Raw genomic sequence first — 15,047 nt, 5'->3', positions numbered from 1 at the left:
TCATCCAGAAGATGAACAAGGTGCATTTCCAACTCCTAAAATTTCCATCTAATACAGCCTAAATTCCATAGTCAGCTGAAAGGCTTTCTGTTCAAAACTCTAGTTTACTTTATGCATACTGTTATTTCTGCCACTAAGAGTTTCATCTTCTTAACCCATGTTTTCAATTTGATACTCTGCACTAGCCTGTGTGGCACTGAGATCCTTAGGTGTTTGCTGGAGGAAAGAGGTTTTCTTTCTGCCTTGGTAACCATGTGTGTGCTGTCTTCTAATAATTCCATAGGAAGCCTCCCTGACTTGTCACAAGAGGGAAAATGCAGGCCATCACATCTGACCAGTTGTTGATTTCACCTTCTTCTTGTTCACTCATCTCCTTTTCAGAAGACTTAACCTTCTCTTTCTCGCATCTCCTGACTGTCGTATGCAAGTTTGGCTGCATAGTAGGTGATGGGAGGCCTGGATTGCTTCTGTCCAATGCATGTGGCACACTGGTGGTGTCTGAATTCTTTGGGCATCGCTGATGGGGCGTTGTGGTGTTGGAGCAGTCTGGTGAATAAAAGCCCTTCTCTTTCTCTTATGTTGCAATGTTAACGTCACTTACCTAGCAGTAAGCCCCATTGAATTCAGTAGGACTTACTTCTGAGTAGGCATGGTTAGGATTGCACTGATAGTCACAAACTACTCATTTTTTAAAAAATCATTATCATTTATTCCAGTAGCCCTTTCCTGGCCATAAAAGATGCATTCTATTTACCTCACATGTGTAAAGTAGATTAGGTTGAGGGACCAGTAACCTGTCAAAGACCACGAGGATCTATTTGGTTATTTGTATTTTTAAAATTATCTCTCCTTTCTAGTGCCCATGTATCATTTCATAAGCTGCCTTTCCCCCTCAAAAATGGCCATATCTTTTCTGCTGCAAGCACATGGATTGGGCTGTTGTCGCAGGATTAAGCTCTGTGTTGGAAATTGGAATTCATGAGCAGAGCCGCATGTATATTGCGATTCCATAGGAGTGCAGAACGTAACATCTGGCATTGGGCACACACTGTAGCTGACTGGAAATATTTCAGTTTTTAACAATGCTCCTAGCTGTTAGGGCTGCTGAGACATGCTCAAAAGAATACGGACAATGCCTGCTGAAATCTCCAAGGTGGCTGAATGAGAGTCCAGCAGTTGAGGACTAGATTTCTTTTGCCTGGTCTTTGCCTTACTCCATGAGTAGCAAAAGCGTAGCAAAAGCAAAGAAAAAAGAGGGGGGAAAGCTTTAGAATGCAGAATAAATGAAAGTACATGTAATTTTATGTGAATTGAGAGCATCTATACAGGATAAAGACTTGAGATTTTTCTTGATGCAGCACTTTGATTGGGTGCAGAGTACACACATCCCTACTTATGAAGCAGCCCTGGAAGTGCATCGCAGACGCCCATGTCTGTCCCTAAACCTCTAAGGCTGCTTCTGTGGAGCCCAGCATCTTGGCTCTTGTGATGGAGAGGTTTGCATTGGATCAGAGTAAAGCGAAAGAGAGGGGCAATCTCTGCTAATGGCTTTTTTCTCTCTTGCCTTTTCTCTCTCTGGACTCTCTGGAAGTTTTCTCTTCATCTCGCCTGGGGCAAACTGGCTTGCGTTAACTACTCTGGTGGCCTTCTGGTTTTCTCAGCCTCTTCCCAGGCCCTGATTAACTGTCCCCTCTGTTGCAATTCCAGTGTGGCGTCCGCCTTGCATTCTGACAGCCATGACCGCTACGAGCGCCTCACTTCCGTCTCCAGCTCTGTGGACTTTGACCAAAGAGACAATGTGAGTGGCAGGCAAAAGCAATCCATAGTTTTTCCCAGCAGCGCTCTGCAATTAAGCCCTTGCATCGAGGAAAATGGGAAATGAAGGGGTGGCGATGCTCCTTGCTCAATTTCAATGTGCACAGCGATGATCGATAGTGGGGATGTGGTGTGAGCAAAGTCCCCTAATGTTATTGATCACATAGGGCAAGTGCATGACAAGCCATATAGGAGGGGCAATTTCCACTCCAGTTGGGTCTCAGGAGGGAAGACATAACATTTGCAGCAGGAGTAGCACCCACTGTGGCTGTAACTTAATTAATAAAAATGGATGTTGCAATGTGCTGCACAGTTGGTGTGATGTTATTTCATAGAATTGTAGAGTTGTCGGGGGGGCGGGGATAGCCAACATTTAAGGAGTCAGTATCTAAGGTTGTCAAGCAGCTTCTAATGAAGGCAAGGTGTTTGAGCCTTCACAATATTCAGAGCTGGGACCTAGAAGAGCTTCAGCTTCTATCAAAATTTTGGAGAACAACAATATTAAAGAGCTGGCATTTCCCAGCCCAAGGGCTCTTCCTGGGATTGCATGCCAGCAGGTATGGCCTGAGGCAAAAAGTAGGTTGGACTTTTACAGCTGGGATAGCATGGTACTCTTAATCTCAGGGTTGTGGGTTTGAGCCCCACCTTGGGCAAAAGATAGGAATATTGCAGGGGATTGGACTAGATGACCCAGGTAGTCCCTTTCAACTCAACAATTCTGTGATTCATACAATAGGCTACGTTCAGTCTCACAAAATTCAGAGCTTTAACACCTATTCCTTTCTAGACAAGCATGAAGCATTGTTGCAGTACAAGGCATGTTCCACCCATCTAAAGCACTTGAGGGGAGGGTGCAAAGCAGGGCCAGCAAGGGGTATCCTAGGCAAAGCCCTTAGGGGCAGATAAAGAAGCCTAGGGGGCCACATGCAAGCCTGAGGCCTGGGGTCCCGCACCATAACTTACAATGACTTGTGATTATATGGCGAGTTTGTCCATGTGGGCCTGTTTGTAACCTTACATGTCTTAGAACTGATCTGGCTGTTGCCTCGTTTCAGTTCTTCCATCTTGGTAGAAGAAGCTGGTACTGCAGATTTGAGGTTGTGGGGGCCTCTGTACTAGTTGAGGAAAAAGTAGCAAAGTGGGATAAAGCGAAAGAACTCTGATTAACTTGGGCTTGTTTTGTCTCCGCACAGGGCTTCTGCTCCTGGCTGACGGCAATCTTCAGGATAAAGTAAGTTCTCCCATCTTCTTGCAGAAGGTCCCCCCTTCTCATTCTTGCATCTATCACCAGCTGTCAGAAGGAGCAACATGGCAGAAGTCCTGACACTGCAGGGTCATATCACTGTCATCACTCATTGTTAGACCAGGGGCTCTTTGGAATCGAGAGCAGGGATGGGGAACCTGATGCCCTCCAGTGCTTGTTGAGCTCTGGCTCCACTTAGCTGCAGCCAGCCTGGCCAGTGTGGGATGATGGAAGCTGTAGTCCCTGAGCCAAAGGTCCCCAACCCAAGAATAAGGATCCTCTGTTGCTCAAGATGAAAACAGATTTAGTCCTCAGGCTCTCCTGGAATAATTAAAGACGGCAGCACCAGAATCCTCAGTATATAGACTGAGAGCACTGGTGGGAAACAGAGCTGATAATAATTCTGCTGCCAAACACAAATGTTCTGTGACCCAGGGGAGCTATGAGCAGAAGGGTGGAAATAGAGGCTAGCTAGCGAAATTTGACAGCATTTGGGCAGGGGAGTGGGGGGGGCAGCAGTGCACTCACTTCATTGCTCTGAAATGTTGGCAGCGCATCACACCTTGCCCCCACGATTCCTCTAGGTAGCCAGCAGCTCACCCCCTTTCTGTTCCTTCCCAGGGATGATGAGATCCGGGAGAAGTGTGGGGCCGACGCAGTCCATTACCTCTCCTTCCAGCGGCACATCATTGGTCTGCTGGTGGCTGTGGGCGTCCTCTCTGTGGGCATCGTTCTGCCAGTGAACTTCTCAGGGGACCTGCTAGGTGAGCGGAGAGGCGGCTTCTTACTATTCCTGCTGGGAAAGTACCATATTTTTTGCACCATAACACTCACTTTTTTCCTCCTAGAAAGTAAGGGGAAATGTCTGTGCATGTTATGGAGGGAATGCCTACGGGTGGCATGCCTACGGATTTTCCTCCTCTAAAAACTACGTGCGTGTTATGGTCGGGTGCGTGTTATAGAGTGAAAAATACGGTATTAGACAATCTCACTCAGTGCTGGGAGGGACCTGCTCATCCTAGTGCTGGCTAAAGAGGCTAAAGAGAATAGTGGTGATTCAGACACAGGCGCATGTCTTTTTACCTCAAATAGCTCGCCATGACGCAGGAAGGCCCCTTGGGAGTACTAAAAGGAAGCATGAGGAGAAATAATCAATACTAACAGTAATTTCAACCTGAGCTTTCTAGCTCTTCATCTCTGAGCTTTAGGGCTGAGTGAGCTGCAATCTCTACATCTATCCCCAAACCTGGATGGTACAGCCTGAAAGGGAGGATATTTTACCTCCCAGCTCTAAGTGGAAAATTGGGATCAGGGGGTGCCCATCCGATAGCATGCATCTCTCTACCCTAATTGCACCATTTACCCAATTAGGAGACTTTTGGCAGTCAGCCTGGCTGTGCTCATCTGCCCGGCTTAAAGAATCATTCAAGGGATTATTTGGAATGGAGGAAATGCTTTCTTCCCAATCTTGGTTAAACTTCCCCAAGAATCCTTTTAGCATTGAAGCAGACAAAACACATAAAAGCTTATAGCATACCTCACAATTGCTAGCCCCCACCCGCATTTACTGACCTCTTAAGCTCCAGAGAGTTTAGACCACCTGGCAGATGAAATAATCCTGAAGATGGGTGGGAAATTAGGGCCAATGGATGGGCTCCCCTGACCCCAACTGACCTCTGACCCCTTTAGGTCCTCAGCTAAAGCAAGGGACAGACCTTTTCCCCACTCTTCAGCCTAAGACTGTACCAGCACTCTACCCTCTTGTTGCCAAGTTCCTTCATGTAGGCCTTGTTTGGTCTTCCATTTTGAACCAATATTTTTCTAGAAATCTAGAGGTTAATTGACAAAGCACAGTGTTTTACATAAGGGGGATTTCTGTCCAACTCTGCTTGTCTGTCAGAAGGTTCTGCCACAGCCTTGACTAAATAGTGTAGTCATGTACTCAGAAGTAAGCCCTATTGCATTCACCAGGCCTTACGCTCAGGTAAGCGTGTATAGGATTGCAGCTTAAAGTCTATCCTCCCTCCCAAACAGCTATTCAAACACCATGCTGTTTTGAGTTTAGACTTTGTTAATGTTACCAGCATATTGTGTCGGTCTTTCAGAAGCCTTAAACTACCCGCTTACAACCTAAAGCTCAGTAATGCAGTTCAACAAAGCATACAGCTGCAATTAGTTTGATGGTGGGTTCAGTTTTTATTTCATACTACAGTAATTTTTTAAAAACAAACAAACAGGATATTGTTTGGGTTTGTTTTCTGGTTTTTAGTAGAGTTATACCTCTAATAATACATTATTCTCAAAATATAAAATATAGACTAAGATAAGTTCCCAAGTCTTACCAGCTCTTGTTTAAGTTGCTGCCATCTTGGAGGTACAAGCAAGAGAGCTCCAGATGGTAGGATGCTCATACATTCAAACATCATATCATTTTATACAGTTTTGTAAAATCACATGAAGATGTTAACTGCTCCATAAATTTGGCACACAATCTAAACTATCCAATTGTTTATTGAGATTAAAACATATAAAAGAATACCCCCCCCTTACTAAATTATTATTCCTAAGCAAAAAGTCCCATATATTTCTATTAGATAAGGTCAATCCTAAATTTATTAATTCACTTTTGGCAAGTCTTAACTCAGATTTTTAACCATAAAATTAATATGTGACCTTTTGCAACTATCCTTGTCATGACAAACATACACCTAAGTTTACAATGTTTACAATTTTCTTACATGAAATTATTGACCCTTTACATTATTATTTATTGACCATTAACAAAACTTTAAGCACATGTTAACAGATTGGCCATCTGACTGGCCTAATTCCCCGGCTATTCCTCTGACCTGAGTCACAGGGTTTTGACACAGCATTCTTTTTATAGAAATGATACCTATCATTTGGTAAATTAAGTAAGTTACCAGAATTCATTATAGCCCTTTGCTCTGTGGGCAGCAGCCTCCAGGAAATGCCAGAGAGCACTCACTGTTTGGTGGGACATTTGGGATGAGATGAATTTCATTTATATTCTGCCAGAGCCCTGGGACATTTATAGTAATGGCTCACCCCATTGTGCAGATTCAAACCGCCAACCTTCTGAACGGCAAGCCCAAGAGGCTCCGTGGTTTAGACCATAGCGCCACCCACATCCCAGCTTCTGCCAACCTAGCAGTTCAAAAGCATGCCAGTGCAAGTAGATAAATAGGTACCGCAGGAAGGTAAATGGCGTTTCCGTGCACTCTGGTTTCTGTCACTGTGTTCCATTGCGCCAGAAGCAGTTTAGTCATGCTGTCCACATGACCCAGAAAGCTGTCTCTGGACAAATGCTGGCTCCCTTGGCCTGAAAGCGAGATGAGCGCCACACCCCATAGTTGGCTTTGACTGGACTTAACCATCCAGGGTTCCTTTACCTTACCTTATTGTAATGGCACTGAAGTTTTTCATGGTATTCATCCTTTTCAATGAACCATGAGATACTTGGATGAAATGGTTAAGGTTGGAAGTTGAATCTAGAGCAGCTCAAACATAAATAAATGAATAGTCACTAAATGAAGAAAGATTGAGCATCAGCAGAAGAGCATGGAGAATTTCAATGTCTCCCATTACAGCAGGCATTGGGCTATTTGCCTCATCATCTAATCCAAGCCACTTTGAATCTCTCTGATAAAAGCAGAGCAATTTTGTTCCAGCAATTTGATGCCTTCTCGTTGCATTGCACCCAATTCATGATTCTTTACTTGTTTTCTTGCCAGAGAACAACCCCTACAGCTTTGGGAGAACAACTATTGCTAACTTGAAATCTGGGTAAGTATGATATTGGGGTGCCCTCAAGGAACCGTGTTTTCCAAAAAGGAGGAGGAGGAGGAAATATTCATATTATTGAAGGGGAATATTATCTGGGAGGCTTGTGGGTTAGCACTGGGATAAATGGGCTGACCCAAAATGCAGAAGATACATTCAAGCAGAGATAAGTATTGGGCATTTCCTTTCCCTTGTGACAGGAATAACCTGTTATGGCTGCACACATCCTTTGCCTTCCTGTACCTGTTGCTGACTGTGTACAGCATGCGCCGGCACACCTCCAAGATGCGCTACAAGGAGGATGATTTGGTAAGTCCAAACTGGCATCCAGCTAGACTTGGTCAGCTGGAGCAAGCAACCTCCTTAATTGGGTGATGTCCTACAGTAGGTCATGGGCATTGCATTTCCTGCTCCTCTGATTTTTAAGCTTCTCTTTTTCATGCTCCTTTTGCATTTGTGATATCTGTTTACTTGTTTCAGGCATGCGAGTTTGGGGAGCTTTCCTTAGTACCTTTTCTAATAGTTTGGATTTTTTTTAAATACATTGTTCTGACCTTTCAGTTATTATTTTGCCATTAAATGAGATCCTGTTCTCTTCAAACACACCCATTCCTACCTCCCTGGTGCCAACTCAGACATTATTATCATTTATTATTTACATGGTGCCATCAGGAATAAAAACGTTCAGATATTAGCCTTGAAGAATTTAAAACCTAAAATTCAACTCAGCAGGGACGATGGAGGAATGAGATAGAGGAGAAAACAGGAAGAAGAGGAATCTGTTTTTTTTATTTATAATTGCTTCTATTCTACTCTTCTTTCCTAATGAGATCAGAGTGGCATATAATTAAAAAACAGTAACAGAATATGTAAAATAACAAACAACATTGTTCTCCTAGCAGTGCAACAATAAAACTGCTAGCACATTTGCAAAGCTAAGCAGTGTCCAGTATGGTTTCAAATTGGATGGGGGGCTGCGTGTTGAGATTCCTGCACTGCAGGGGGTTGGACTAGATGACCCTGGGAATCCCTTCCAACTCTACAATTCTATGACTAAACATAAAGCAGCCAAAATATCCACTATTACAAAGAAAAGTTCCCTGATATGCAAACAGTGAAGTAATATGACTCTCCCAGGAGAGGGAATTCCAAGGGTTGGGAGGGTGGCACAGAAAAGGCCCTATTGAGTAATGTATTATTATGGATGGCTGATTAGGAAATGAGAGGGACCTCTGTGGAAGAGCTCAGTTCTTGAGCAGGTGTATGTGAGGAAAGGCAGCCCTGGTCCCAATTCATTTAGGCCAGTAAATGGATAGGCAGCCAATGTATTTGGTAAGAAGGAGAGTATCCCGAGCCCTGTGTATGACCCCCATGAAAAGCCTAGCTGCCATATTCTGAACAGACTGAAGTTTCCAAATGGTCTTCAAAGGTAACCCCACTTAGAGCTTATGAACAATGATAAGACATATTCCATTTCTGCTTCTCCATTTCACTTCATTTGAGAGCAGGGTACATTTAACATAAATGCACAACACATGAATCCCATAAACTGATACTTTGCTTGGGCTTAGTCTCCATTTCCTGCTTCAACTGTGAAAGACCTCAGATCTAACGTTCTCTTTGCCTCTTGTCTGCTCCAGGTGAAGCGAACTCTCTTCATTAACGGAATCTCAAAGTATGCCGAACCTGAAAAGATCAGAAAGCATTTTGAGTGAGTCTTGTTCCCTGGATCCATTAATTCTTAGCTCGACCCACCTCTGACAAAGAAAAATATATATAAATCAGCCAGTTTTGGGGGGATAATTTTTTAACCCAACACCGTACCTTTGTATGCCTGAGATCAGGGCTAGCCAATGTAGTTCCCTCCAGCTGTTGCTTGCTGCTGCTCCCATCTTCCTTGAGCAACACAGGGACATTGGAAGCTGCTTTATACTGGGCCAGACCATTGGTACATCTAGCTCAGTATTGTCTACACTGGCAGGCAGCAGCTTCCCAGGATTTCAGATGGGGAGTCTTCTCCAGGAGATGTTGAAGATTGAACTTGGTACTTTCTGCAAGCAAGGCTGATTCTCTGCCACTGAGCGTTGTCCTTTCCTCCTGCTAGCTAGGACTGAAGGGAATTGTAGGGCAGGAACGTTGTCTACCCTTGCCTTAGATCAGGCATAGGCAAACTCAGCCCTCCAGATGTTTTGGGACTACAACTCCCATCATCCCTAGCTAACAGGACCAGTGGCCAGGCATGCTGGGAGTTGTAGTCCCAAAACACCTGGAGGGCCGAGTTTGCACATGCCTGCCTTAGATGGACATGGTGTCACCCTAGGACAGGGGTTGCATTCACTTCTGGGCAAGCTTACAGGGTTCACATGCTAGAAATGGGCAGGGCTTCTAGACAGACATCCATGTCCCTCTCTGTCCTCCATCCAGGCATGCAAGAGACATTATTATCAGCTAGGTAAAAGCATTCATGGAAGGTCCATGGCAAGGCCGATCAGGGGGGTGACCTGAGGAGAAGGGAAGTGCCTGGGAGTGGGGCGGAGAAGTGTGACCTGGAGAGAATTTGGAGGGCCACATTTGGCTCCTGGTCCTGCAGTTCCACACCCTCTGCCCTAGGTGGTTGTTACACTTCTTAAGAGGAATGATGGGCACTTATTTCTTTCAGTTCCCGCCCCCCTCTGCTTGCTCCTACAGAGCTTCAGCTCGCAGCTGAATCAAAAGCTGAAGAAGCCTTCCTTTTCAGAGTCAAATGTGCCGTTTCAAGCCTGTTCCTTGAATAGGAACTCAACCAGGTTTTGCCGACCCTGCAGGTTTCTAATAAGCTCCTGCACTGTTGCTTTTTCCTGACTGCAGGGAAGCCTACACCAACTGCACGGTACTGGAGGCACGTCCCTGCTATGATGTGGCCCGGCTGATGTTTCTTGATGCAGAGAGGTACAGTCTGGGATTCATAGGGAATGGGGGCTTTTAAACCTCATGTGAGCAAGGAGAGGTCGGGGTGTGGGTGTGTGCGCATGTGTGCATGTGAAATGCGCAGTTTGGCCCGCCGTGAGGTTGCTTATGCAGCAGCAAGCCACAGCCAGTTCTAGCACCGCTGTTCACAAATCCTAGGATCCCAACAGTAGTGGGAGAGGGTACAGTTCAGAGGTGAGGGCAGGTGAAGCCAAGCTGAAAAGAACAGAAAGGAACAGGAACAGGAAGAACAGGAAGTGAATATACTGCAGGACTCAGTTGTGCAGAAGACTCAGTGCACACTTTCTTTCTTTCACACCCCAATTTGCCTGCTTTGTCTTGCTAGCTTCTCTGAGCTTCCTCTTCCCCTGCACTCTTCTGTTTCAGGAAAAAAGCGGAGCGTGGAAAGATTTACTTCACCAACTTGCAGTCCAAGGAGAACACGCCCTCCATGATCAATCCCAAGCCCTGTGGCCATCTCTGCTGTTGTGCCATCAAAGGCTGTGAAGAGGTGCAGAGGGGGGAGCAGGGAAATGCAGGGGACTGAGGGGTCCCTGCATAAGGGAGGGGGGTTCTTGATGGCCACAGGTCCATTTTTACCACTAATGGCACTCTGTGAGGCTCATGCTTGTGGAGAAAGTTGTTCTAGGGACCCAGTGGTCACCTAAGCTTGGGCCTTTGGGTTGGATCCAAATTGTCCCTTCCACAATTTGTCCATTCCATTTCAGGGAAGGTTCTGAGATTCAGTAGAGACTCCTGCTGAAGGAAGTGAGGCATTTTTGTCAATTTATGCCACCTTTCTGCAACCACCAGTGCCAGCTTCCACACTGCTCTGGGGGGTCCGCAACACAAGATCACAATTTTGTGGGTCACAGGAGGCTTTTGGGGTGGGGTGGGGGAGAATTAGCTAAAATCACCTCTGTCCTCCACGCTTCCTCCAACAAGGAATCCCATGGGTAGCGTTCCACCTATGCAAAGTTTGGATCCAACCCTCTGTCTTGGCTGCTGTTCCCTTATCTGTTTCATAGTATCACTTGAGAACCCTCTGCAGAATACATGTGCCCTGTTCAGCTGCCCTTTTCCTGCACAGTTGCAACTGATGTACCCTAATTATCAAGTGGCCCTTTTATTATGCAAGAGGATCTGCATCCAGTTGTTCCATTCTATACTCACAGCAACTGTCTGGGTGAGATTAGACTGAGGAACTTGCTCAAAGTCACACAAAGGAGCTTAGTGGGTGATGAACCCAATTCTTCCTAGTTCAGGTCTACCATCTAGCCCTACACTAACAGAGCAAACTAAAACTCCTTCTTGCCAGGCTGCCAGGGTGGATGGCTAGATTGGGCAGAAGTGTTGCTCTCCCCAGCCCTGCCAGCCTCTGCCTAGAGAGTGACACCAGCATCACTCCTACAGTTCAGAGTTTGGCGTTCCAGCTGCTGAATGGATTGCAGCAGTGGATAGCCCTGGAATGGGGCATTCTGGGGCCATGGGAAGGAGCTGGGTCAGCCTCAGAAATCTTGAACCCTGAGCCAGCCCCACAACTATCACATTAAGTTCAAACTGGGTCCAATTGCTGGGCCATTTCCAGGATGGCACAGTGCTCTGCCTGTCCCTCACCTTCTAATCCAGCATGCTTGGCAGGGCTACAGATGACCCTGCTGCTCCAGGTAGCAGCTGGGGTTAAGACTGAACACCAGTCTTTTATCATACAAGAGCCCATGAAACCAAAATATCAAGCGGCTGGTTCAGATAACCAGTTGGTTCCCACTCGCAGCCACTGATCCTGAATAAATTGTAATTCAGTACCACTGTGTGTTGGGCTAGCATGCCATAAGTTAGCCCATCGTTTGAGGTGGTGATGGGGCTGCAGGGCTTGTGTTCTCACCTTGTGCATGGTTGCCTAGGTGGAAGCCATGGAGTATTACACCAAACTGGAGGAGAAGCTGAAAGAGGACTACAAGAAGGAAAAGGAAAAGGTGAACGAGAAGCCGTTGGGCATGGCCTTTGTCACTTTCCACAACGAGGCCATTACAGCCATGTGAGTGCTGGGAGCACAGGGTGATGGGGAAGAATCATTTTGATGGCTGGGAGGGAGGGAGAGAGGGAGAACACTTCCCAGAAAAAGGCAACTTGGGTGTCGTTTTGAACCAAGACGGTGGATGGAAACTTTTAAAACTATTAATTTTAAGCACTTACTTCAAAACTGCAGTGATTTTTTGGTATCTTAGAACTGCTGACAAATAGATAGACAAGACAGACAGACAGACAGATCTACCTACCTACAAACTATCATTTTCTAAAACTCCAGTCATGTGCATGGTTGCCTGTCAGCTTCAAAGACAGAGTTTTAGTTGTGACTTGTAAAGCAGCTGAGTGAGGCAATAGCTACTGCCACATTGCAGAGACTTGAGAAGGCCTCTGGCCCTCCTCCAAGGAAGCTTCATCTGTCCCTTCTTCCTCCTCCTCCTCCTCTTCTTCTTCTTCTTCTTCTTCTTCTTCTTCTTCTTCTTCTTCTCTTCTACTAGCCACAATGGATATGTTCTGTCGGTGCTCTCATGCCTCTGAATCTCGGTTGCTAGGAATCACAGGTGGGCAGGCTGCTCTTGGGCTCAGGTCCCACAGGCCTCTGCTTGGCCACTGTGAGAACAGGATGCTGGGCTATAGATTGTGCCACTGATCCAGCAGACTTGCCTTACGTTCCGGTGTTCTTCTTCCTCCAGAATCCTTAAGGACTTCAACGTGTGCAAGTGCCAGGGCTGCAAGTGCCGGGGGGAACCCAAGGCCTCGTCCTGCAGCGAGTCTCTCCATGTCTCCAACTGGGCAGTCTCCTATGCGCCTGACCCTCAGAACATTTACTGGTAAACAAAATGGTGCCTCTCTGTGGCCTAAACTGGGAATTCGCCATCCTGGCGCCATGCTTTGTGCAGAACTCTTTCTGGACTGCATGGATGCCAGAGCAAGAGATGCTTGTTGTTTGCTTGTCCATAGGCTTGTTGTTAAGGTAGCTATTGGTAGCAGAGTGTTTTTAAAGGGGATGCAGCCACATGAGGACTGGAGTCCACAAGGTTTTCCAAAAGCCCCTCCAGTCCAATGTCTCTAGTGTTGGGTTCTGCCACCCTTAAAGTTTGGTTCTTCGCTTTGTCTCTCCTTCAGGGAACACCTGTCCATTCGTGGCTTCATTTGGTGGTTCCGCTGCCTGATCATCAATGTGGTGCTCTTCATCCTGCTCTTCTTCCTCACCACTCCTGCCATCATCATCACCACTATGGACAAGTTCAATGTCACCAAGCCTGTTGAGTACTTGAATGTAAGACCTTGACCCGAGAGATTTGGAACTTCCCTTCTCTCTTTAGCCCCATGATACAGGAGGGGAACGGCCTTTGAAAAATGGCTATTTCCCTTCATATTCAGTAGGATTAAGCCCAGCCTCATGAGCTCTCCCTCTGTGGTTTTGTGGAAACAGAGCAGGAGCAAATTATATTCATGTAGCTATCACTGCACTGTTTGTGTCCTCATGCTGTCAGTGAGGTTGCAAGGAGGTTGTGTGTGTGTGTGTGAGTGAGAGAGAGAGAGAGAGAGAGAGAGAGAGAACACACCTTTGATAGCATAGAACAAGTACATACTTTTAATAATTTAATAAAAATTCATGGTACTATGTCTTTTTGAAACTTAAGTTCATTCCTTCTGGTTCCTTGTATAATTTTAAGTGCTATAATTACATTCCTTAATGTAATTGTGATAGCTTGACTTGAGGTAGCAGCCTCTGAGGTCCATGTATTATGGGACTGTAGGACCATATAACATCTGGCTCAAGTGATGATGTTATCTGTTGGATCTGAAAGATGTAATTCCACTGGTGGTCAGTGTTTAGAAACTACTACTTTTAAATTAAGTTTGTCTAATTACGTTTGCACAAATGAAAGGGAGATTATTGACTCAAACCAATCTAGCAAGACCGGTGGTATTTAAATGGTGTGTGTTCATGCTCAACAGCAAATGACACGTTACCAACCAGTAGCCAGCTAAATCAGCTTATATAACTAAACAGATCCAGCTGTGTGTGTGTTCTTTAATGGCACTCCCCTGTGCGATGTTGCCAGTCATTTGTTGAAATTTAAATTAATTAAACTGGCCTTAGGAATTCTGCCGGCCAATTTCTCCAAGTTAAATACAACCATGCATTTACAGTACTGAGGCCCATTAAATAAAAATAACTACAAGTTTCTCCTAAAGTAGTTTGTGGGAGATCTCAACTGACTTGTACTGAGTGTGCAATACTTGAATACTTGAATCAGATAACAAAGAATCCTTCTGCTTTTAAGATAATGAATATTTGTATAAACTTGGCTTATCTGTTAGTATACTGGTTCTTAAAATATGGGGTGGACTCATCTTAGTCAGCCACGGTTCTTTGCCAAGAGAGCATTCTGGGTGCATTGAATACTCCTGGTGTTTCAAGTGGTGTTAATTCACCTGGCAGAGGACTCTTTCACTGATGTGCTTTGGATTTGTGGGGATCACTGCAGCCTCACCCATTCTCTTCCCAATGTAATTTGGAACAGAGTTCAGAAAAAGGTGCTGCTTTGTTCCTATTCTCTTTTCCTGTGCCTGGTTTTAGGAGGAGCTCAAAGATCTCTTACGCCATTTCACATGTATCCCAAACCACAAATCCTGGCCTGCAGTGGCAGGCAGTAGACACACAGTTGTGTGCAAATATCTTTGCATGCTTATCTACAGAATTGATTGTTCAAGCTGTGTTGTGTAGGGGGACAGAAAGCAGAGTAAGCTTTGAATGCAAGAGTTGTGAGAAACACAGGGCTGGCAGCTACGACTGGACTAACATAGGTAGGCAGGTCAGGAAACCCACTCATTCCGAAACAGACCAGTAATAATATCTCAAGAAAAGAACACCATGTTGTAATATCAATATTGGATTTATATATTTCGCACACATACACGTTATGATAACATACCACCAACCTAGCCAACCTAGTGCTCTGCCATTGCACACTTTGTATTCTTGGTTGCTATATATTATTCAGAGCAAGTGACTGATTGTTTCTTTCTCTTTCTCTTTCCAGAATCCCATCATCACCCAGTTCTTCCCCACCCTGCTGCTGTGGGCCTTCTCTGCTCTGCTTCCCACAATTGTGTACTATTCAGCATTCTTTGAAGCCCACTGGACCAGGTAAGATGGGGGGAAATTGTCTCTGCCTGCCTGAGAGCTGAACTACTCAAA

General features: G+C 45.4%; 1 protein-coding gene across 5 annotated transcripts in view; it reads left to right on the top strand.

Moving 5' to 3' along the window:
• The window catches only part of TMEM63B (transmembrane protein 63B), a 76,080-nt gene that overhangs the window by 47,640 nt on the left and 13,393 nt on the right, over positions 1-15,047 (top strand). For all 5 annotated transcript variants that reach the window (XM_082216238.1, XM_082216237.1, XM_082216235.1 and 2 more), the window contains 12 exons: positions 1,708-1,798; positions 3,009-3,046; positions 3,680-3,822; positions 6,814-6,865; positions 7,063-7,171; positions 8,503-8,573; positions 9,710-9,790; positions 10,196-10,319; positions 11,713-11,846; positions 12,529-12,666; positions 12,962-13,115; positions 14,890-14,996. In XM_082216238.1, coding sequence (XP_082072364.1) covers positions 1,708-1,798; positions 3,009-3,046; positions 3,680-3,822; positions 6,814-6,865; positions 7,063-7,171; positions 8,503-8,573; positions 9,710-9,790; positions 10,196-10,319; positions 11,713-11,846; positions 12,529-12,666; positions 12,962-13,115; positions 14,890-14,996 — 1,242 coding nt within the window. The remainder of the gene's footprint in view (positions 1-1,707; positions 1,799-3,008; positions 3,047-3,679; positions 3,823-6,813; positions 6,866-7,062; positions 7,172-8,502; positions 8,574-9,709; positions 9,791-10,195; positions 10,320-11,712; positions 11,847-12,528; positions 12,667-12,961; positions 13,116-14,889; positions 14,997-15,047) is intronic.

Source organism: Podarcis vaucheri (assembly GCF_965113315.1).
Source record: "Podarcis vaucheri genome assembly, chromosome: 3".
Lineage (NCBI taxonomy): Eukaryota > Metazoa > Chordata > Lepidosauria > Squamata > Lacertidae > Podarcis > Podarcis vaucheri.
Note: the sequence above shows the minus strand (reverse complement) of the source record. Positions and strands in the feature narration are given on the sequence as shown.